This window comes from Leguminivora glycinivorella, chromosome 20 (assembly GCF_023078275.1).
Source record: "Leguminivora glycinivorella isolate SPB_JAAS2020 chromosome 20, LegGlyc_1.1, whole genome shotgun sequence".
Taxonomy (NCBI): domain Eukaryota; kingdom Metazoa; phylum Arthropoda; class Insecta; order Lepidoptera; family Tortricidae; genus Leguminivora; species Leguminivora glycinivorella.
In genome coordinates this window covers 6,337,235-6,362,650 of record NC_062990.1, presented here as the reverse complement: position 1 = coordinate 6,362,650, position 25,416 = coordinate 6,337,235, and the positions used below count along the sequence as shown (strand labels likewise).

The window sequence follows — 25,416 nt, the reverse complement described above, 5'->3', positions numbered from 1 at the left end:
TTATGACATAATAAATCGTTCCATTTAAAAAGCAATCATAGACAAGATATCGTTAGCCAAATCACTCGAATTAAAAACTAATGAAAGCTCAATCTTCCACTATAATCACTATACATCTCCATCACAATATTACTATTTGAAAAAGTTTTATATCCATTGCCCATTCTACTACGCACAGATTTCTACGCTGCCATATGTTAGCAGCAATGGATATGGAGCGAGTCGATATATTCAATGTGTACCACCACGCGATGGTGTTTAAAACGAAAATGGTTGCCTTTCAACCTGCCAGTTCGTAGTTTGAACTCAATCGAACGGTACGTTTTTTTTTTTTAATTTTTATCGATGTGAAACAGCCAGGATTTATGGATAACTTATTTTTTATTAAGTTTAGTGAACAGTGTGTTTGAAATCTTGGATATTGGGTTAGCTTTTTAAAATAGTTTAGTTTTTTGGAAGACTTGGATTTGCGAAAATACGTAAGTATACAACATTGTTAATAACATTAATTAATTAGGATCACTACCTAAAAATATACACAAATATACACTTAGATATCTATGTTAGGTAGGTATTCTAATAAATATATTGTGCTTATGTCAAACACAATATGTCAGTACCTACATAAGAGATTCAACCTTTCTATAACAAATCAAGATAAAAGAAATATTCTCAATAGAACTCGAAAGAATGGATTTCCGATATGTCAACTCAAGAAACAAGTGAGGCTTTATAAAATATTGTTACTATATTCTGTCTTTGATCTGTGACTCTGTCAAACAAGTCTGTCAGTAAATAAGAACAAAGAAAACTATAGGTATCCTTTTCTCTAGCACCCTAAAGAAAAGGATGCATATAGTTTTCATTGTTCTTATTTACTGACAGACTTGTTTGACAGAGTAGGTATTATGTAAAACATGCGAGGCTAGAATATCAGGGTATTGTATTTTCCATTTTTTTACAATTTCATTGTCAGAATATCTCCAAAACATATTTTAAAATTAAAAAAAAAATGTAGAATTTTGTTACCTACTTTATATTTAAATATTTATACATATCTGCACGGGTAGCATGGTCGCGCGATAGACGATAAAATATCAGGCCGTCCCTACCTATCGCACTAGGTAAGCGTGATAGGGACGGCAGATGTTTTATCATTTATCGCGCGACCATAATTGCCTGCCTGCACTCAAAGATAACCTCAATACAAAATTTTAAATGAATAAAAAACCCCCGACATAATGGACCGATTTTCATCAAACATGACTAAGAACACCTGATTAATTCAGCTCTCAAACAAAAGAAACGCAATCTAAATCGGCTCATCCGTTCGACAGACAGACACACACAAGACAAGACACGCACCGACATTTTTGCGTCGGGGGTTAAAAATAGACATACTGTAAAATTAAGGTAGTTATACAACGCGGAAATGCTCTGAGCGTCATGGGCGCTTTTGCACCAGGAACGACAGGGAATAGTTTATTTGGATAATTTTATGTTTTTATTGTTATTAGGTATTGTTTTATGTTCATACAAAAACTGGTTGGGTTATTTAGTTTTAGTTTTTTAAATTATTGTGATTTGTCTTTGTTTAGTACTCTACATACACATTATGGATATATGAATTGAATCCTAATAAGTGGAAAATTTATTAACTTGCGTACAATTATAAAATAAATAAAAAAACAATTATTACTACATACATATATAAAAAAGGTAGGATACCTAAAGGAACCCGTTCTGGGCCATGCCGGGTCCAAAGGTCCCCATCACGCTAGCAGTTACCCCGCCTGTATGGCGATGGAGACCTGTTGGACAAGCCATGACTCAGAAATTATAAAGAATTTATAAATTAAAATACTTAACTATAGAGCGGTAAAAAAAATTAAGGTTAATATAGTCTTTTAATGACTCTAAATTAATGCAACTTTAACTGCACCTATCACAAATGCATGACCGAGATAAAATCTTAATTATATTTCGCAACGCTGAGGAAGTTAGAAAGGTCAATCTTATTAAACTATAATATAAAGTCTGTTTATGAGATCACCGGAATAATTTCTTCCGTCTGAAAGGAAGTTACCTTAAGTACATGTAAGGTGCATTTTAATTCATGGTGCATAATTCCGAAAGTCGTCTAATTACGAAAGTTGCATCAAAATCACCATTATTTCCATCATATCAAGATTCCCCTTTCGGAATTATCCGAGCATTTCTGTCATTCGGAATTACCCTGATGCACCTTACCCACATTATTGAATCTGTTTTGTTTTTTTTTTACCCTTAAAAGACCGGTCACAGGTAGACTTTTTGTATTTTCTTTACTGTATGTTATTTACATATTTCATTTAAAAATCTTGAGCTTATTTTTTGTGAAAATAAACAACATTTATGAAAAAATTTGATGCATAAAAAATCATTAAAAGAATTATACTTAAATCATATTTATTTATTAAAATAAAAAAAATATATATATTTTGAATTTATTTTATATTCGATAAATTATCCTTTTGTTTCCATAAAATAAAATAATGTCTTTTTCTAATGCTAAATAAAATTTATTGCGCACAACCTTAAAGTATAAAAGGCGGACTTAATGCTATAATATAAAGCATATTATTCTCTACCAGTCAACCTTTAGGCATAGCAGAGATATGGGCTTTTCTACTTATGATTTTATCGTCTTCGAGCATCATTCGATCCATGTATTACCATAACCTTCCTCAACCAACCGTTAACAGTATTTAACACTTTCGCTACCAAGAACCCGACTGTCGGGCACACCGCTCGTAGAAGCGTAGCCGATTACATGGGTTTCCCCGTATGTAGCGAAAATGTCGTAGCGCCGCGTAGAGCCCGGTTTCGAAAGTGACACCGGTTAATGTTTTAACCATTACGTATTAAGTTGATAACGGTTGTACTCGGGTTAAGGACGTCCGCAAACTGGCGAATTGTCGGAGGCTAGCGACTTTCCTTAACATTGTATACATCCTTGTGTGTTGCACAACTTTGGGACACGGCCCTAGGCGTATTTGAACTTCTGTACTGTAAACTGTAATCTTTTTTCGGCCTAAGTATTATAAAGATTTCTAAGCCTCTTCTATAAATGTTTAACGGTTTAGAATACTTTACCTGTCTATTAATATTTAGAACCAAAAATGTATTATGTACATATTCAGAGATTACATGTATGTATAATTATCTTCCGATTGCCTGGATTCATTTTTAATCCCCGACGCAAAAACGACAGGGTGTTATAAGTTTCACGTGTTTCTCTGTCTGTCTGTGTGTGTGTCTGTCTGTGGCATCGTAGCTCCGGAACGGATGAGCCGATTTAGATTTCGTTTTTTTGTTTGAAAGGGAGCCATGTTTCATGAAAATCAGTCCACTATGTCTTAGCCATGTTTCATGAAAGTCGGTCCACTATGTCAGGGTTTTTTTCTAAATTTTAATTTTGTGGTTAGGTTATATTTCAAGTTGTTTATTATGCCTACACTACTATTTTTTATCTAAGTAATTGAGTATTTTATATTGTTTGTACTCATAATCACAAGCTCTTTCTTTAGGATAATAAAATAATAAAGTTGCCAAGATTTTTTTTAGTTTCAATAGGCACATTTTCGTAAATCATGGATTTAACATTTCTTCATAGCGCTTTACACACCTTCGGTAAAGGATTTCAGATCAGGGTGGCTAGCCGAATGGCACAATCGCTCACGAAACGCTCACGAAACGAAGCGCTAGTAGATATCTATCTCTATCGCGCTTGCGTATTGGCGCGACAGAGCCAGCGGCGTATCGCTTTCGTTTGGCGTCGGAGAAATGCCATTCGGCTACGGGGCCAGATACCGTCTTTTTCATTTCTATTGTGTTATTTTCTTCATTTTTGTGTCACTTTTTTGTGAATATTTGTGTTACGTACAATTTTTTTGCAATTCACCCAAAATTCCCTATCGTCAACTGACTACTGAGTAGCTACTGAATAAAATTAAGGTGTGTAAAGCATTCAAATATAATTTTGTAAGAGTATGAGATATTAAAGCGGTTAGAAATCTCTAATAACATGAAACTTTATAAGTAAGATGCCTAATTATACTAATTATGATTGATGGATGATTGACTTTAATAGTCTCGTGCCTTGCTTGCGTGTGTAAAGTTCCTATTTTACTTATACGTATAAATATTCTCCACGGGTCAAGTATCTTCTCATTAAAATAGTTTCTGATCTTATAAGATAAACCAAAGACATATGTATTTATGTAACTCCGTAAAGACGGATAAAGTTTAAGAAAAAACGTACGTCAAAGCTCTAGAGAATAAATTAATAGTTTAAAAAACTATAAAACACGCTTTTATAAATGCACGTAAAAGCCAAAAATAAATTATGGATCGTTCAAGTTGTCTCTATTTGTGAGCTGAAGTTTAAAAACTATGTGCTTTTAATTATAATATTTGATTGTAAAAGCGTGGGGCGCTGGAACAGGAAAGAATTTTTGTATAACTTGCTGATAAATCAAATTATGCTATGTTACGGGAAGGAGGTTACACAGATTGACGCGCTAACTGGAGTTGCAGCATTACTAGTAGGTTCTACATTAAACAGTCAAATCAATTAAAAGTCAGTGTTCAAAGTAGGTACCAGTTTGTCGAACTCAGACAAAATATGCGCTAGTAGCGAGGAGAGTCGACAGTCACCGACACTTAGAACGCCGCTTTTTCCCGGTAATCAAAGTACAAAAGGGGAAAGTGTCTACAGTGACAGGATGCAGAGTTCTTGTTCGTGGACGAGATATCTTTGGTTCTCTTTGGTAACCCTTAGGCGGCATATGTAAACGTTATGTTCTTATGCAACTTCATTCGCTAGGAAGTTCGGATTAGTATTTGTTTACAAGAAAGTCTTTCCTGTTCCAGCGCCCCACGCTTTTACAATCAAATATTATAATTAAAAGCACATAGTTTTTAAACTTCAGCTCACAAATAGAGACAACTTGAACGATCCATAATTTATTTTTGGCTTTTACGTGCATTTATAAAAGCGTGTTTTATAGTTTTTTAAACTATTAATTTATTTTATACTTTTTAGTCATTAATAATCAAATACTTTTAACATTTATACATAAATTTATTTCAAGTAGGCGGATTTTACATGTCATTTGTGGCTTAACGTGTACTTATTGCTAATTGCTACTTAATAATAAGAAGAGTCTACCTTCTTATTACGGTATTATCATAAAAATGTTTATACCTAGTACGTTATCCGTAAAAGATAGACAATATAGACATGTGCCATCGCGGACTTTTTGAAGACATTAGAGAGACATACTTTCGCCATACATTGTTTTGAAGCTCTCAGCTAGTGGGATTTTGTTTGACTCGATTAGAAAATATTGTCACATTTCAACTAATTCAACCAAAATTTAAGTATTTCTTTTTTGCCGAGCCCCCTTTATTTGCTCTTAAGGGTCACAGGAAAACCATTACCCAACTTATTTTAAATACAACGTTCATCTTTCTTTTATGCCGGGAGCTTCGCCCCCCGAGCCCCCTTTGTTTGCTCTGAAAGGTCACAAGAAAACGCTAACCCAACTTATTTTAAATACTACGTTAATCTTTCTTTTATGCGGGGGGCTTCGCCCCCCGAGCCCCCTTTTCGTTACTCTTAAGGGTCACAAGAGAACCCTAACCAAACTTATTTTAAATACTACGTTGATCTTTCTTTTATGCAGGGGGCTTCGCCCCCCTTTGTGTGCTCTTAAAGGTCACAAGAAAACGCTAACCCAACTTATCTTAAATACTACGTTGATCTTTCTTTCATGCGGGGGGCTTCGCCCCCGAGCCCCCCTTTTCTTTACTCTTAAGGATCACAAGAAAATCTTAACCCAACTTATTTTAAAAACAACGTTGATCTTTCTTTTATGCGGGGGCTTCGCCCCCGAGCCCCCTTTGTTTGCTCTGAAAGGTCATAAGAAAACGCTAACCCAACTTATTTTAAATACTACGTTAATCTTTCTTTTATGCGGGGGATTTCGTTACTCTTAAGGGTCACAAGAAAACCCTAACCAAACTTATTTTAAATACTACGTTGATCTTTCCTTTATGCGGGGGGATTCGCCCCCCGAGCCCCCCTTTGTTTGCTCTTAAAGGTCACAAGAAAACGCTAACCCAACTTATTCTAAATACTACGTTGATCTTTCTTTCATGCGGGGGGCTTCGCCCCCTGAGACCCCCTTTTCTTTACTCTTAAGGATCACAAGAAAACCTTAATCCAACTTATTTTAAATACAACGTTTATCTTTCTTTTATGCGGGGGGCTTCTCCACCCGAGCCCCCCTTTGTTTGCTCTTAAAGGTCACAAGAAAACGCTAATCCAACTTATTCTAAATACTACGTTGATCTTTCTTTCATGCGGGAGCTTCGCCCCCGAGCCCCCCTTTTCTTTACTCTTAAGGATCACAAGAAAACCTTAACCCAACTTATTTTAAATACAACGTTTATCTTTCTTTTATGCGGGGGCTTCGCCCCCCGAGCCCCCTTTGTTTGCTCATAAAGGTCACAAGAAAACGCTAACCCAACTTATTCTAAATACTACGTTGATCTTTCTTTCATGCGGGGGGCTTCGCCCCCCGAGCCCCCCTTTTCTTTACTCTTAAGGATCACAAGAAAACCTTAACCCAACTTATTTTAAATACAACATTTATCTTTCTTTTATGCGGGGGGCTTCGCCCCCCGAGCCCCCCTTGTTTGCTCTTAAAGGTCACAAGAAAACGCTAACCCAACTTATCTTAAATACTACGTTGATCGTTCTTTCATGCGGGGGGCTTCGCCCCCCGAGCCCCCCTTTGTTTGCTCTTAAAGGTCACAAGAAAACGCTAACCCAACTTATTCTAAATACTACGTTGATCTTTCTTTCATGCGGGAGCTTCGCCCCCGAGCCCCCCTTTTCTTTACTCTTAAGGATCACAAGAAAACCTTAACCAAAACTTATTTTAAATACAACGTTTATCTTTCTTTTATGCGGGGGCTTCGCCCCTGAGCCCCCTTTGTTTGCTCATAAAGGTGACAAGAAAACGCTAACCCAACTTATTCTAAATACAACATTTATCTTTCTTTTATGCGGGGGCTTCGCCCCCCGAGCCCCCCTTGTTTGCTCTTAAAGGTCACAAGAAAACGCTAACCCAACTTATCTTAAATACTACGTTGATCTTTCTTTCATGCGGGGGGCTTCGCCCCCCGAGCCCCCGTTTGTTTGCTCTTAAAGGTCACAAGAAAACGCTAACCCAACTTATTCTAAATACTACGTTGATCTTTCTTGCATGCGGGGGCTTCGCCCCCCGAGCCCCCCTTTTCTTTACTCTTAAGGATCACAAGAAAATCTTAACCCAACTTATTTTAAAAACAACGTTGATCTTTCTTTTATGCGGGGGCTTCGCCCCCGAGCCCCCTTTGTTTGCTCTGAAAGGTCATAAGAAAACGCTAACCCAACTTATTTTAAATACTACGTTAATCTTTCTTTTATGCGGGGGGGGATTTCGTTACTCTTAAGGGTCACAAGAAAACCCTAACCAAACTTATTTTAAATACTACGTTGATCTTTCTTTATGCGGGGGATTCGCCCCCGAGCCCCCCTTTGTTTGCTCTTAAAGGTCACAAGAAAACGCTAACCCAACTTATTCTAAATACTACGTTGATCTTTCTTTCATGCGGGGGGCTTCGCCCCCTGAGACCCCCTTTTCTTTACTATTAAGGATCACAAGAAAACCTTAATCCAACTTATTTTAAATACAACGTTTATCTTTCTTTTATGCGGGGGGCTTCTCCACCCGAGCCCCCCTTTGTTTGCTCTTAAAGGTCACAAGAAAACGCTAATCCAACTTATTCTAAATACTACGTTGATCTTTCTTTCATGCGGGAGCTTCGCCCCCGAGCCCCCCTTTTCTTTACTTTTAAGGATCACAAGAAAACCTTAACCCAACTTATTTTAAATACAACGTTTATCTTTCTTTTATGCGGGGGGCTTCGCCCCCGAGCCCCCCTTTGTTTGCTCATAAAGGTCACAAGAAAACGCTAACCCAACTTATTCTAAATACTACGTTGATCTTTCTTTCATGCGGGGGCTTCGCCCCCCGAGCCCCCCTTTTCTTTACTCTTAAGGATCACAAGAAAACCTTAACCCAACTTATTTTAAATACAACATTTATCTTTCTTTTATGCGGAGGGCTTCGCCCCCCGAGCCCCCCTTGTTTGCTCTTAAAGGTCACAAGAAAACGCTAACCCAACTTATCTTAAATACTACGTTGATCGTTCTTTCATGCGGGGGCTTCGCCCCCCGAGCCCCCCTTTGTTTGCTCTTAAAGGTCACAAGAAAACGCTAACCCAACTTATTCTAAATACTACGTTGATCTTTCTTTCATGCGGGAGCTTCGCCCCCGAGCCCCCCTTTTCTTTACTCTTAAGGATCACAAGAAAACCTTAACCAAAACTTATTTTAAATACAACGTTTATCTTTCTTTTATGCGGGGGGCTTCGCCCCCTGAGCCCCCCTTTGTTTGCTCATAAAGGTGACAAGAAAACGCTAACCCAACTTATTCTAAATACAACATTTATCTTTCTTTTATGCGGGGGGCTTCGCCCCCCGAGCCCCCCTTGTTTGCTCTTAAAGGTCACAAGAAAACGCTAACCCAACTTATCTTAAATACTACGTTGATCTTTCTTTCATGCGGGGGGCTTCGCCCCCCGAGCCCCCCTTTGTTTGCTCTTAAAGGTCACAAGAAAACGCTAACCCAACTTATTCTAAATACTACGTTGATCTTTCTTGCATGCGGGGGGCTTCGCCCCCCGAGCCCCCCTTTTCTTTACTCTTAAGGATCACAAGAAAACCTTAACCCAACTTATTTTTAAATACAACGTTTATCTTTCTTTTATGCGGGGGCTTCGCCCCCCGAGCCCCCCTTGTTTGCTCTTAAAGGTCACAAGAAAACGCTAACCCAACTTATTCTAAATACTACGTTGATCTTTCTTCCATGCGGGGGCTTCGCCCCCGAGCCCCCTTTTCTTTACTCTTAAGGATCACAAGAAAACCTTAACCCAACTTATTTTAAATACAACGTTGATCTTTCTTTCATGGGGGCTTCGCCCCCGAGCCCCCTTTGTTTGCCCTTAAAGGTCACAAGAAAACGCTAACCCAACTTATCTTAAATACTACGTTGATCTTTCTTTCATGCGGGGGCTTCGCCCCCGAGCCCCCTTTGTTTGCTCTGAAAGGTCACAAGAAAACGCTAACCCAACTTATCTTAAATACTACGTTGATCTTTCTTTTATGCGGGGGGCTTCGCCCCCCGAGCCCCCCTTTGTTTGCTCTGAAAGGTCATAAGAAAACGCTAACCCAACTTATTTTAAATACTATGTTAATCTTTCTTTTATGCGGGGGTTTTCGTTACTCTTAAGGGTCACAAGAAAACCCTAACCAAACTTATTTTAAATACTACGTTGATCTTTCTTTTATTATGGGGGCTTCGCCCCCGAGCCCCCTTTGTTTGCTCTTAAAGGTCACAAGAAAACGCTAACCCAACTTATCTTAAATACTACGTTGATCTTTCTTTCATGCGGGGGCTTCGCCCCCCGAGCCCCCCTTTGTTTGCTCTTAAAGGTCACAAGAAAACGCTAACCCAACTTATTCTAAATACAACGTTGACCTTTCTTTCATGCGGGGGGCTTCGCCCCCCGAGCCCCCCTTTTCTTTACTCTTAAGGATCACAAGAAAACCTTAACCCAACTTATTTTAAATACAACGTTTATCTTTCTTTTATGCGGGGGCTTCGCCCCCCGAGCCCCCCTTTGTTTGCTCTTAAAGGTCACAAGAAAACGCTAACCCAACTTATCTTAAATACTACGTTGTTCTTTCTTTCTACTACTACTATGTTAATCTTTCTTTTATGCATGTTTTCGTTACTCTTAAGGGTCACAAGAAAACCCTAACCAAACTTATTTTAAATACTACGTTGATCTTTCTTTTATGCGGGGGGCTTCGCCCCCCGAGCCCCCCTTTGTTTGCTCTTAAAGGTCACAAGAAAACGCTAACCCAACTTATCTTAAATACCACGTTGATCTTTCTTTCATGCGGGGGGCTTCGCCCCCCGAGCCCCCTTTTGTTTGCTCTTAAAGGTCACAAGAAAACGCTAACCCAACGTATTTTACATACTAAGTTGATCTTTCTTTCATGCGCGGGGCTTCGCCCCCCGAACCCCTCTTTTCGTTACTCTTAAGGATCACAAGAAAACCTTAACCCAACTTATTTTAAATACAACGTTGATCTTTCTTTTATGCGGGGGGCTTTGCCCCCCGAGCCCCCCTTTGTTTGCTCTGAAAGGTCACAAGAAAACGCTAACCCAACTTATTTTAAATACTACGTTATTCTTTGTTTTATGCGGGGGCTTCGCCCCCGAGCCCCCTTTGTTTGCTCTGAAAGGTCACAAGAAAACGCTAACTCAACTTATTTTAAATACTACGTTAATCTTTCTTTTATGCGGGGGGCTTTAAGCTTTATGTTCCATCATGTAGTTCCAGTTCATATCTTCTGGCTCCATCATCAGACCTTGAAACCTTATCGTAGTCAAAGTTCATTACAAGACTTTTCTAAGAAGCCCAAAAACAGCTATGATACGATGTTCCATCATGTAGTTCCAGTTCATATCCTCCGGCTCCATCATCAGACCTTGAAACCTTATCGTAGTCAAAGTTCATAACAAGACTTTTCTATGAAACCCAAAAACAGCTATGATACGATGTTCCATCATTTAGTTCCAGTTCATATCTTCCGGCTCCATCATCAGACCTTGAAACCTTATCGTAGTCAAAGTTCATTACAAGACTTTTCTAAGAAGCCCAAAAACAGCTATGATACGATGTTCCATCATGTAGTTCCAGTTCATATCTTTCGGCTTCATCATCAGACCTTGAAATCTAATTGTAGTCAAAGTTCATAACAAGACTTTTCTAAGAAACCCAAAAACGGCTATGATACGATGTTCCATCATGTAGTTCCAGTTCATATCTTCCGACTCCATCATCAGATCAGCTCAACAGTACCATATTATTGTATTGTCATCGGAACTACATATAGCTGCCAATTTTCATTACGCTACGATCCTTGGAAGATGGTTAAATTAGCCTCCGCAGATTCCATTACATAGTTAGTTACATACACGACGACCTAATAAAAGCGTGTTAAAAAGGTACGGTGGCCTAGATGCCGTTACACCTTTGGGGAATGCTCGGCTAGATGGCTCTAATACTAATATTTGACATTTTAACACATGTCAAGCTAAGAATATGAGCCAAATTGTCAAAACTGAGCTTCAAAAATTTTAAGCTTGTGTCGAGAGATGGCAGTCTGTGGACTGTGATTACACATTTCACTTTGCCAGTAACTCTCTGTAATACTCGATCCTCTTTGGATAAACACAACCAAACTAAAGAGATATAGGTTACTGGCCGGAGGCAGAGGATTATTACCTACACGTGTTTCTGTGGTTCTTATCATGATCATGTTTTTGTCACTTCTTATACAGGGCCTTTCACACAATCAAAAAAATAAGCTATAGGCTCCCAGACTCCTTAAACTAACCAACATTTATTCAGCGACTTATAACAATTATGAAGTCTTTATTTTTTTTTTATACAAAATAAATATTAGCTTCAATGTACGCCATAATTGTTGTCATTGACGTTACCTGTAAATAAAAAATCTTATAAATAAAAAAATATCTTATAGATAAAAATAAAAATACAAGTTATTTTCAAAAGTCGCTGAACAAAATATGTTGATCAATATATGGAGTATATCCTACAGGTAAATTTTTTGCTTTTGTTACAGGGCCCACCCGGTATGTACTTGTTCTTGTTAGAAAGGGACCGATAAGGTGATAAATGATAAACAGCCGTCCATCTTAGCTCAGCTGCTTCTATGATTTATCTGGCCCCAACTTTACCTATAGGTGCTTTAATAGTTACTTATTTGTTTTACAAGGGGGCAAAGTTGTTGTTTAACCGCACGTGTATTATTGATACCCGAGGAAATGAAATATTCCAATATTGAGCCGCGAGCGTAGCGAGTGGAATCTTGAGCGTTGTGAGGGTTTCAAGGTACGAAGGTTACTTTGCCACCGAGTGAAACACATTTTGTTTCACCACACCAACATGAAAAATTCATAATTAGGTTAGGTAATTATATATTTACATAAATTTTAAATGACTATAGGCGCAGATTCATAAAAATGAACGTTTACCACAGGATTTTTAAAATTATCATACCCATATCAGAACATCCTACGTAACACGAACTAAACGCATCCTTCTGAATAAAACATCACATGGCTGAATACATAATCCCTTCGCCATTTGTAATTTAAAACAAGTGAAAACGGATCCTTATTGGTCGAACAAGATGGCGCCAAAACTTGCGTTCCGTTACGTCACATTTGAAATTACGTAAAGTGACATCCGCACTTTTGTGAGCGTGTTCTATTGAATTAATTGTGAGAATTCGGAAGACTAGTTTTATGTAGGTTAGTGGTTTGTAGTTGTGTTTTACATTCTAGTCGAACAAGATTTTTAATTTAACATTGAGATAGTATATTAAATGTATAAAGTAGTGCGAACTTAAAATGTAGGTACAATGTTTTAGTATAGGTAACTTAACTTTTAAGTTAAATTTTATTTAATTATGACTAAATTACAGCGGGACAAATCTCGACGGGGGGGGGGGGGGGGGGGGGCAAATGTTACTGGTCTATTTTTTCCATGTTTTACAATGTTTGCATTATTAAATAGAGTAAACCGGTAACATATGGTAGGCGTGTTCAGTGGATACAATGTAGAACTCAACAGATTGTGTAAAAAATGGATTAGTTACATACAATTGCCCCCCAGTCGAGATTTGTCCCGCTGTTTCGTGTTTGGCTATTTCGTGTCGCACTGTATTGTGTTGGGTTAGATAAGTACGATTTACTTTAACTTCCCATATGCCCATAGGGTCGTTTTCGACCCACTGCTGTAAACAACCTACTTCTCATTAAAATAAGTAGGAGAATAAGGTTGTACTTCAAAAAATAGGGAAAAAAGTATGTCTTGGGAATATATGGGTTACAAACGGTTCTTTGTCCGTACCGTTTTTATACGTTTTTTGTTTACATTGTCTCGGCCTCAAGCTTGTCAACAACAAAGCCCAATAAGTATTAATTTCAAACAATAATTGCTTGTGACAATACTCTGCCATTTCCGTGTTGATATTATATCATTAATATTAGAGAAATATGATCATGCCGTGTTCCTATTGGTTGTCAAGTTATTTAGTGTAGTTATTTAGTGTGTGTAGTTTTCCCTCACGGGACAGGCCTAGCCTAGTGTGGGGGTCAGTATAAAATGTAACTTTGTGTACCTTTAATTTGGAAATAAACCATTTTGTTTTGTTTGTTTTGTTTTGTTTGTTTAGTGACAAAATTAACGTCATAATCGTGACAGTAAAGCGGTGGCGAACGTCATACTCTAATAATATATTAAAATAAATAAATAAATAAATAATTTTACACAGATTGACTATCCCACGGTAAGCTCATGCATTCTGTTGTGTGTACTCAAACTAGGGAACCTCCGAACTTTTAGTTCTAAAATATAGTCTTTACTACATTTATGTTTAAACCCTGTTTTACAAGCTAATCTTCGATAACTCGCCCACTGCAACTTCTAATACTAATTTCTGGTTTCAACACGTTACATTCACTTCGGTAAGGGCACCAGGTTGTGAGATTCCTAACTGGTGACACCATTTGTGTGATACGCAGTGAAAACGGGTCACTTAGTACTGTTTATGTGCCTACTATTCTCCCCATTGGGTATACTTCAAATAGGTATAATAGCAAAAAACAATAATTTAAAAAAATCACCTACAGTGCGTTTAGATTTTCGGGGCTAAGTATTAATTAATAAAAATTTTAGACCTCGGTACTTCTCTGTTGTATGTCAACCAATAAATACCTAATTATAATTAATAACTATACATTACATTTAATAACTACAAAATTACACCTAACCGCCCGGATACTTACTAAAAGGTCTTCACTATCCAAATTATATTTGCAGCAATTGTAAAGGGTTTTGTTATGACAGTATGTAAAAGTTAAATCGAAAAAAAATGTTATAAATGGGAAAGTGTGTGTCTGTTTGTTTGTCCGGTTTCACGGCAAAACAGAACGACGGATTGACGTGATTTTTTGAGTGCAGATAGTTGAAGGGATGGAGAGTGACATAGGCTACTTTTTGTCTCTTTATAACTCGACCGAAGCCGCGGGAAAAGCTAGTAGTAAGATAAATGTCAGGCTAAGCTAAGTTTGCAACGATTTTGTTAGATGGTAAGTAGGTATATGACATAATTCAATACAACCTGTTTTTATTGAATTCCATTAACTCAAATACAATTAATTTCTCTAAGAAACTAACGTCTTAACTCTTACGGTTATCGAATTATTAAAAAAATAAAGATAATTACTGAACACGTGTGTGACAGCCTTTACCAATTCCTAATGTTATGTGTTTTGACATGTGCCGTCAATCACTTGACACTAACTTGAATGTTATTCTTAAGGGTCTCTCACACTAATAAATTCAATCATTATGTAATTTTTTTTTGCGATTTTAACTAAACGTGATATACAGGGTGGTTCCTGATAATGAAACTATAGCTACGTGTCGAATTTAACGGAAAACAAAAAACGCGGTGTATACAGTTTTCACCTCAAAAATAATAATTGCACTGGGATGTCAAGATCGCTCTTAGCTTGACAGAACTGTAGCCAGTTCACAGTAAACAGTAACCCAGGTAACAGACTGTTTGAACTGAGATAAGATCAACAAAAAGTGAGAGTAACGTAACCGGCGATCACGCAAGAGTTCAATATCACGCGTCAATGGTAAAACTCCCATACCATACGTGTACAGTCAGCAAGGAAAGCTGGAGCGTTTATCATCACCATCTATCTTTTTCGCCATTTTTGCTAGGTTATGAGAGCCTAGTGTGGCCCGTTTTGAACATTATATAGCATTTACTTTTTTATAACAATATGTACCTATTGAGTTGCGCTGGTGGCCTAGCGGTGCGACTTTCGATCCGGAGGTCGCGGGTTCGAACCCCGGCTCGTACTAATGAGTTTTTCGGAACTTATGTACGAAATGTCATTTGATATTTACCAGTCGCTTTTTGGTGAAGGAAAACATCGTGAGGAAACCGGACTAATTCCAATAAGGCCTAGTTACCCTTCGGGTTGGAAGGTCAGTTGGCAGTCGCTTTCATAAAACTAGTGCCCATGCCAAATCTTGGAATTAGTTGTCAGAGCGGACCCCAGGCTCCCATGAGCCGTGTGCAAATGCCGGGATTACGCAAGGAGGATGTACCTATTGAGTTATTTCGACTAATATCAATCAAATAAAGTTTTTTAATTCTTTCGAACACTTTTTTTTGCGGTTAGAGCATCCCTTGAGTTGCAGGCGTCCATAGGTTACGGTGACCGCTTTCCATCAGGCGGGCCGTATACCTGTTTGCCACCGACGTTGTATAAAAAAAAATGTTTCGGTTGAAACAATCTAAACATCATATTCAATAAAATAAAAAAAATAACCCGATTCTTAAAAGCAATTAAAGTTACACTATAAGCTACACAAACTGTTTCTCTATGTAGTATGTAATCCAAAACCAAAATGCACGCCCTAAGTAGAGTTACGAGTATGATTTACCTAATCATACTCATAACAATGCTAATTAAGCTTCTATATGTCATCTTTGTAAGACTAGGCGTCTTTGACCAACTCTAAGGGCAAGCAGTAGGTGCTTGCACCTCCTATACGAAACCTTTACAGGTTTACGATATAGCTAGAGAGACTGGTGCTGTCATCTATATGTGTAATGCTAATTAAGGTATTTATAATATACTATTTATACGTAAAATATGACTACAAAAAAAGCAATTACTATTATTTTTAAATAACCAAGGCAAGCAAGCTGGACGTACTTCAAACACTTTAGCTGCCAACCGTACCCTCACAATAACTCCCAATTCCCATACACAGTATACACATTGCATAACAATGATGGTCGCACGACACTTTCGTCGGTTTTGCCGCGCGCGCGCAGCCGCCGGTTTTTGCGCATGCGGTTAATTGGGACAAGGTTCGAGGGAGCATTATGTGAAGTGATCATTTAATTACATTTTTTTTAAAGTGTGGCAAAACAACATAACATAACATATCGACCATTAGGTCGATATGTTTAACAGTATGCATTTTTTAATTCATAGCTGTCTAGCCAGATTTTTTTTTGCTCATTCTAATATGTATTTATAATAATTTCGTAAAAAAAAACTTATACTCAAATGCTAATATCAGTACATTCTAAAAGTGGTGATAATTGCATTTTTATTTTATACGCCGTTGTATTTATTGATTCCTTCCAAAATAATTGTGTTACTTTTGAATTTGTATTATTTTCAAATATTACAAATATAAATCAATAGTGTACAGTATTTAAAAACATACACTGTTTCTTATTATTTTACCTAGAAACCAAATTAAAATTATATTACTGATTCTATCAACAAAATGCCATAATAATTGTCATAAAATACTGAACATAAAAACAAATATACCTTTGTTTATGTCATATCTTTTATAATCTGTAATTTATAAAACAAATGTAGCAGTGTCAAACAATGTTGCAATTTATTATTGTGCGCGATCATGAGATAATTACACTTTTGTGGGATTTTTATGCCATTGACACTAATAAGTGGCAAAATAGAGCGTGTAGAGAATATTGTTTTTTTTTTGTCTGATTTTTACTGTTTTATGTGCTATACCTATTGTTTTTATTTTTTAGTTTCACAGTGCATTGGTTTTACTGTTATGCTGTGTAACTTATTTGAATAATAAATAATTATAACGAAGGATGATTTAAACAGGATTTACATTCATATTTACTAAGAATCGTACTTTATTTTTTCAGCGCACCCATCTACTTTTAAGCCTAAAAGGCGCATACATTTCAGGGATACGCTTTTTTGTATAGAGTTTATCTGTCCTGATATTATACATAAGTATATCGTTCTTGATTATACATTATGTGAGAAGTATTCAATCCATACTAATATTATAAATGGAGAAGTGTGTGTCTGTTTGTTTGTCCGTCTTTCACGGCAAAACGGAGCGACGAATTGACGTGATTTTTTAAGTGGAGATAGTTGAAGGGATGGAGTGTGACATAGGCTACTTTTTCTCTCTATCTAACGCGAGCGTAGCCGCGGGAAAAAGCTAGTTACCAATATTACCATTCATGTTATACACACATGAGGCTAACATATGCGAAACACGTACAGATGGACGGACGTACAACAGGTTCCCGCCGGTGGTCGATAGTGAAAGTCTTGGTCAATGCGCCTTGCGGAAACTACATACATGGACATATACATAGGCATACAATCACGCCTGTATCCCATAAAGGGGCAGGCAGAGCACATGTAACTACTAAAGCTTCAGTGCCACTCTTGGCAAATAAGGGGTTGAAATAAAACGACACTGTGGCATTGCAGTGACAGGTTGCCAGCCTCTCGCCTACGCCACAATTTAACCCATGTCCCATAGTCGCCTTCTACGACACCCACGGGAAGAAAGGGGGTGGTGAAATTCTTAACCCGTCACCACACATACATGGACATTATTTGTTATAGGTATTAACTTGAAACATAGGCACCCATGTTACCCGTGATAGGTACCAGCTTGAAATCTAGCGATTAAGGGGCTCCACACGGTTTTTATTGATTTTAGGCAAGTTTCGAGTTGAAACTAATAGATAGAATTAAAGCACAAACTCGTAAGAGGTATATTGAAAAAAAAATTAAATACTTACTATATTTTTTTGCCACTTTTATGAAATGTGATATTGTTGAAAAAAATTATGCTATTTCTACTCAGAATCACTAGCTTTTTCAATCATAGTAGTTAAAAAAATTGTCCCATATTTTTTTTCTTATTTTGTTACCATTTTCCGTACATGTTGTATGGGGTAACAAAAGAGGAAAGTAACAAAAATGTATGGAAATTCTGGGACACTTTTTGTCTCCCAGTGAGATTGAAAGTACTCGTGATTCTGAGTACAATTGACCTAAAATTCCCTAAAAAAATCAAAATAAAAAATTGGCAAAAAAAAAAAGAAATGCTCCTATACGAAATATACCTACACAATCTACATATCTCTCCGAAAAAAAAATGATGGAAAGGAATCGGATGACGGAGGTCGGAGACTGACCATATTTTGCCGGGTGCGATTAAACCGCTATGTCTTATTAAACACAATACAGTAAACTATAAAATCATAGACTCACGAATTCACGATACTTTAAATACTATTTGCCATGTAATTTAAAACTAGTTTGACGAACATTAAACACAAAATTATGCCTATTTGACATATTTCCCCAAATACACGGATGAACTTGAATAACTTTTACATAATAAATTACCGCATTTATCATGTAACACGATCATGTATATTTCATAAATATCTACACACCCTTCAACCGCAACTCGTTGGAATACGACCCAAAATTGTAGACATATTTTTAAGTGTTATATTAGGCTGTTTATATATGTGAAAGCTTATTTGCCGAATTTATGTATGATGTAATATTATATGATCGGTTTGACCTTCCTTCCGGTTTCTTAGACGAAATATATGGATATGTAACGCATTATGAATTATTTATATAACATAGTTAAGAAGTTATGTTGTAGGCATTTTAGTATATATATTACGTGTGTTACAGTGACATTTGCAAGTAATTTAAAATAAAATGGGGACAAAGGTTAATTCATTTACAAATAGGCGAATGCAACAAGATGATTAATGAATGTTAGGCCCACAAAAAATAGGCCAAGTTCTAACTTTTATAGGCATTTTTATTTAAAATACACTAGACTAAATTTAATTTAATGTCAAGCAAAAACGTCAGCAACCGATGGAAATAGGCTTAGTGCGTTTTTACATTCGGATGTAGGACCTATATTCCATACATTACAGGCGCCATCTTGGATTTTTTCCATTGAATTCCTTCCGACATCCAATATCGGATCGGACATCAAGACAGATAGATTTCAACTAAGCCAAGACATGATGACAGAAATCTTAGTTTTTTTTAAGGATGATATGCAGTTTTTTGTCAGCCAAATTGTTTTTATTAACGTCAAAAGCCTATGCCATAACATTGTCGTAAATATCGTAATCCAGTTAATGATGCGATTATTCGGTACATAATTTAACTCCAATCCCGGATCCCGGTATTCGTATAATGTATCGATTCTAGGATACCAGAAACATACATGCCTGAATTTGGCGGTTGAATGCCTGTAATGGGACGGCATTGGACACATTTCACTGAAACGTTCTATATCATCAAGTCAAGTTTTATAGGGGGTGGAGGGAGGATATTAAACATAGTCAATTCTAGGTGAGCTTAGACTAGCTTAGCTAGCTGAGGCTCAGGTCAGGCATACATATTCTAGGTGCTCTAGATATACCTATCTAAATCTGAATATAATTTTAGTTTTATCCGGGTATGATTATTTTAGAAATATAATCTTTATTTTCTGTTTCTTTTCAGGTACAATGCCGCCTTACACGATACTCACACTACTCTTAATAATACCAGCAACCATATCAAAATCAGCAAAAACAAATGCGCGTCCAGTCCATGAAATCATAAACGAACAATCAAGAATAGACGAAAAGAAGCTCACAACCCCAGGATTTCTACCTTATGGCAATCCTCTAGCAGGAAACTCCCAACAAAATGCTAGACTACATGCTCAGAATCAGCAGGCAATGTTCAACGCAGAAAGAATCAGGCAGCACAGAGCTCAAGTCCAAAGATGGACACAAGCCCCAATAAAGATGGACAGCTACATGAAAGCTTACCACGAATCACAAGAGAGCCATCAACTAGCTTTAGAGCAACAGCAAGCGAAGCTAAGAGATGCCAAAACTGTAGCTACTACACCCAGATCTAGGCCGACAGAACTGAAGAGTAGAAGACAGGAGAAACGAGTAGAACCTAAAAGAGTGGAAAGAATCAGACTCCACAGCCCAGATCCTACGAAGATTACTAAAGCTGATGCTATTATAAAAGATAGAAGCAGAAATCATAGGTCTTATGGTGCATCAGATCACCAATATCATCAATATCTTCATCCAAAAAGATACCAGACCGTCTACCTGTCTCCAGGACCTACGTATGATCAAGGAGTAACTATCAAACCTAATGGCAATGTTGGTTTGAAACATTATCAAGCTACACATGAAACTAAGTTGTATACAGAAGCCATACCGAGCACTGAGAGACCTATTTATCCTAAACAATATCATCAAATGCAAGAGTATCAATCTGCTCAAGATATTGATGCATTAAAATCTTTATTAAAAACTAACTCTAAAGATCAACAATTATCTGGTCTAAATGCTTTGATTGTATCAGGAGAGCAGAACAAAGAAGAAGAAGAAAAACATAAGAATTTAGAAACACCAATAGATTTATATTTCTACTTAAAAGATGCTCCAAGCCCAAATGTAGCGCAGCAATATGATCATACAAAATATGCCCAAATACCACAATATGCTAGCGCTTACATGCCTGAACCAGTAGTTAAGGATCATACACCTATAACAGAACAAGTAGACGATATTGAAGACCCAAATAAACACAGGCCAAACTACGTCAGAACTCTTGTACAACCTGTTGTAACACCAGCACCTGCCGCTCAACAAGATACTACAACAACTAAAAGTAATAATTATTATAAAGTTGAAGTAGCCAGTCAAACTATTTCATCAGGACTCAAGTATAGAGAGCCCGATTATTATGTAAATGAAGATTTAGCTAAACCAAGTCATCAGGCATTGCAATATGCGCAGCCACAATATCCTCCGTCTCAGTATGGTACAACCCAATATGGTACAACTCAATATGGTACACCCCAGTATGAAACACAGTCAGATGAAAGCGACCAAAGTGAAAGATATCTTCATCACAACGCACAACCCACAGGTGTCCAACATTTGACAGAAGATGGCACAGGAGTCTCTGCGTATGGCGACGACAGTGTAAGTAACAAAACTGAATCCTTAAAAAGAATAAGCAGATCTACTCTTGATACTGCTCCTTTCCTAGTACCACAAACTAATACTTCTCTTACTGTTACTAACGATACATCTCCTAAAGCCGAATCTCTCATCAGACTAAACCCTAGAAGTAGACATCGCTTTAACGACGCGTCTACATTTTTAATAACCCCAAAATTCCCTATAGGAGAAGCTACTGATTACACATATACCGATTACGAAGATGATATTAGACCACATCGTCCTAGACATAATCAAAGGGATTACGATGAAGATTATGAATACGATGACGATTTTGATTACGATTACGAACAAACGAATAAAGCCTCTCTATACAGCTTTCCAACGCAGAGTTACGCCCCTACTGTCGGTTATAATTCTTATAACCCGAATCCTAATAAATATAGAAAAAGATTTCCAGAAGCCCAGTATGGTGTTCCTGAAACGTCGTACGGTACTCCTTTAAACTTTGATACTTCGGCTTCTTACGGACCTCCTACTTATGGTCCACCGAGTTACAATCCTGGTCCAACTTATTCTTTTTCCAGTGGTCATAAAACTCAGCATTCTGAACCACTTTACGTTTTATCCCAATCACAGCTAAAGAACTTGATAGGGCATCACAATTTGAACATTCAACATTTGGATATTTTCCAAACATCACCGACTAAAATGAAACGCAAAAGACCTACGGGACATAGGAAATATAAAAGACGGTATCCTAATAGGGAAGCTAAAATAAAGAAAACTTTGCATAAACTACACAAAATTACGGGTCGTTAAATATATCATCAATTAAGTATTTAATTTATTTATGAGATCAATATATTTAATCCACATTTAAATTATTATTCATATTTATATACCTATATCAACATATAAGTTGCACATTTAAACAACTCCCAAAAACTTTGATAATCATAGAAATGAATTCAGTTCAATTTATAATTTTACAGATTAAAATGAAGTTTTTCAAAAAATAGTGTAAGTAAATATCTTTTAAATAGTTGATAACAATGATAACCTAACTTTTGAGGTTATTTTCGAAAAAGTAAATAGTGTAATTACTAATTACTTATTAGTTACTTTATTTTTATCGGAAATTCCGTAATATTCAGTGCCCTTTGATTGACATTATGATTGCGTGTACCAATTTAATGCCTATTAGTCGTTAGTCTAAGTATAAATAAATATGAACAATCATCTAAGTAAGACCGTGAACAAACCACACCAAGGTTTCAATACATTCTCTATTGAACAAAGCCTCTAGGTACCATCAGTTCTAGAATACGTTTTAGGTCACTACAGGTACTCGAAGAAAATACCACACTAATCACTACTACACGTTAACTATAGAGTAAAAGTCACAGAAAATTATATTAACACTTTCGAAACCGGGCTCTACGCGGCGCTACGACATTTTCGCTACATACGGGGAAACCCATGTAATCGGCTACGCTTCTACGAGCGGTGTACCCGACAGTCGGGTTCTTGGTAGCGAAAGTGTTAAGTTAAATTGTGTGGTGAAAAGCGGCGCTAAACGATTAGGTCGATTACCTCTAGTAGAATCAAAGTTGTTGTTTAACCGCACGTGCCGATATTGATACCCGAGCAAGCGAGATTCCAAATTTGAACCGCGGGCGTAGCGAGTAGTTACAGAATGTGGAACATTAAGCGTTGCGAGGGTTTCAAGGCACGTAGGTTACACAATGTTTGCCAACGCCAACGAGTAAAAAACAAAATTTTTCATGAAACTAAATCAAATTCATTATTAATTTTTTAATAATTGAAAATAATGATATAAACGTCAATTCTGCCAGCCACAGTTATGGGCATCGCTTTTGTATGAAATTACTTTGCACTCTTGTGGATAAAATGAAACTTTGTCATAAATTTTAAAAGTGTCAAGAGAACGAGTTGGTGTGGTAATAGTTATTTGTTTTACAAGGGGGCAAACTAGTTGTTTAACCGCACGTGCCAATATTGATACCCGAGCTAGCGAAAGGTTCAAAAGGTTCAAAAGTGGAATCTTAACCGTTGCGAGGGTTTCAAGGCACGGAAGTTAAACAAACTTTGCCGCCGAGTGAAACACAAAATCTTTCACCACACCAACACGAACAAAATACTGACTATAAAACATCAGACTAAATCAAATCTAATTTTATGATTATGATTCAAAACCATCATTTATAGGTAAATACTACCAGCCAGCTTAAGATATCAAGTTAAAATTTGTATGAATTTACTTTGCTCTCTTGTGGATAAAATGCAATTTTGCTATCCGTTTTCGAATAGCAAAGTAAGCCTTTAACAGTTGGTGTGGTGAAAAAAAATATATACACTATGCGTGATGTTTACGATATCGAGTACCTAACGTATTCTAAAACACCGAAAAGTCATGGTAGGGGAAGAAATAATAGCTAGGTACTGCCAACTCGTTTTCGCATTTAACTAGCTAAGATATTTAAAAGTTGTCTTAAATTGTTTAAATAAGATTTATATAATTTTAACTCAAAACAATTTGAGACTAAGTTTTCTTGTCACTTTAATATTCTTGTGATCAACTTAAATTTCTTGAAACTTAGTTCGTAATAATGTAAATTTTATTTAGATAAGTTGGAATTATTTATTTTGCAAGAGACCTAAGTAATTATTATTGTTGATGAAGTTGTTTTCTTATAATATTAAACTTTCTATGATCATTAGAAATAAATAGAAATTACATCGTTAAAAGTTGTATAAAACATCGTTTATTATTGCATATAAGTTTTTGTACATGCCTTAAGTAATTATGATGAGATATCGTGTAATCATAATTCATGATGTACCTAAAAATTATGAATATATAATATTTAAAATACTTATGTACATGCATTTGTTGAATTAATTTTAATAAATTATTTGATTAATTATTTAAGCACTTTAATGTTAATTTTATGTAATTAATAAACGTGAGTTAATTTAGAACATTCATTTATTTTGTTGCCTTAATTTATTTACATATTATAATAATTATATATAATTAAACTTAATCTTAATGAACTTTATATTATTTAAAGAAATAGAAAAGACATTAAAAACTAAATTAAAGTTAATACGTACAAATTTAACATTAAGTAAATATTATTCTGCAAAAGAATGTGCCATGTGTGTACCAACAACAACAAATTAATTAATTATGCCAATTACGATGCCGTTCAGCCGCAAATAAAATAGAACTAAATATTATTCATACAATTAAAAAAAACTACTATTTTATAAAGCATGTCATAGACATGATACCATTGTTCAGGTAATACAAATTACCTGAAAGGTAATATAAAGAGCTCAATGCAGTACGGTTTATCAAAAGACCAATTGATACCGATTGAATACGTACTGAATTGTTTGCTCTGCTGCGACGGGCTTCCATAGAACCATATTATTTTTCTGGGCAATGCTATTCTTTGCATGCAGCCTTCTGTATTATTTACCTCCCTACTCTTCACTTCGACTTAGTTTAAAATCAGAATCAGTGCATATTAACCAAATAAAATAATCTAGCAATTATAATCCAAAACTTCTCAGGCAACAACAGTGATGTTAAACTTGAATTGATTGAAGACATATGTAACTCCGTATAGACGGATAAAGTCTAAGAAAAAACGTACCTCAAAGCCCTAGAGAAAAAGGTACGGTGGCCTAGATGGCGTTACACCTTTGGGGAACGCTCGGCCAGATGGCGCTAATATTAATATTTGACATTTTAACACATATCAAGCTAATATTATGGGCCAAATTGTCAAAACCAAAGAGGATCGAGTTTTAAAGAGAGATGGCAGTCTATGCACTGTGATTACACATTTTACTTTGACAGTAACTCTCTATAATACTCGATCTTTGCCTACTTATATTTTAACAGTTTGATTTTTATATATCCCATACACATTCTCATATCCCCTTTACTTACAGCTCCACTACGCAGCGAACTACGAGTTTGGTTACCGAGTGCGCGACCACCACAGCGGTAACGACTTTGGTCACCAAGAGGCCAAACACGGTGACAACACGAACGGCGCCTACCATGTACTTCTCCCTGACGGACGGATGCAGAAGGTCCGGTATTCCGCCGGTCCGGAGGGCTTCCATGCTGATATCTCGTATGACCATTTGCAGTATAAACATTGAGGATCTACAGGACTTACGTCGCTAAACATGGTGAC

At 36.6% G+C, this 25,416-nt stretch overlaps 1 protein-coding gene across 2 annotated transcripts; it reads left to right on the top strand.

Moving 5' to 3' along the window:
• Window positions 1-291: 291 nt before the first annotated feature.
• LOC125237109 lies at window positions 292-25,416 on the top strand. 2 transcript variants are annotated; one of them, XM_048144072.1, is made up of 3 exons: window positions 292-479; window positions 19,701-21,196; window positions 25,166-25,416. In XM_048144072.1, the coding sequence occupies exons 2-3, from the start codon at window positions 19,706-19,708 to the stop codon at window positions 25,379-25,381; spliced, it is 1,707 nt and encodes a 568-aa protein (XP_048000029.1). In that variant the 5' UTR covers window positions 292-479; window positions 19,701-19,705; the 3' UTR covers window positions 25,382-25,416. The 2 variants fall into 2 exon arrangements, with proteins under 2 accessions (XP_048000029.1, XP_048000030.1); XM_048144073.1 differs by lacking the exon at window positions 292-479 and adding an exon at window positions 12,543-12,566.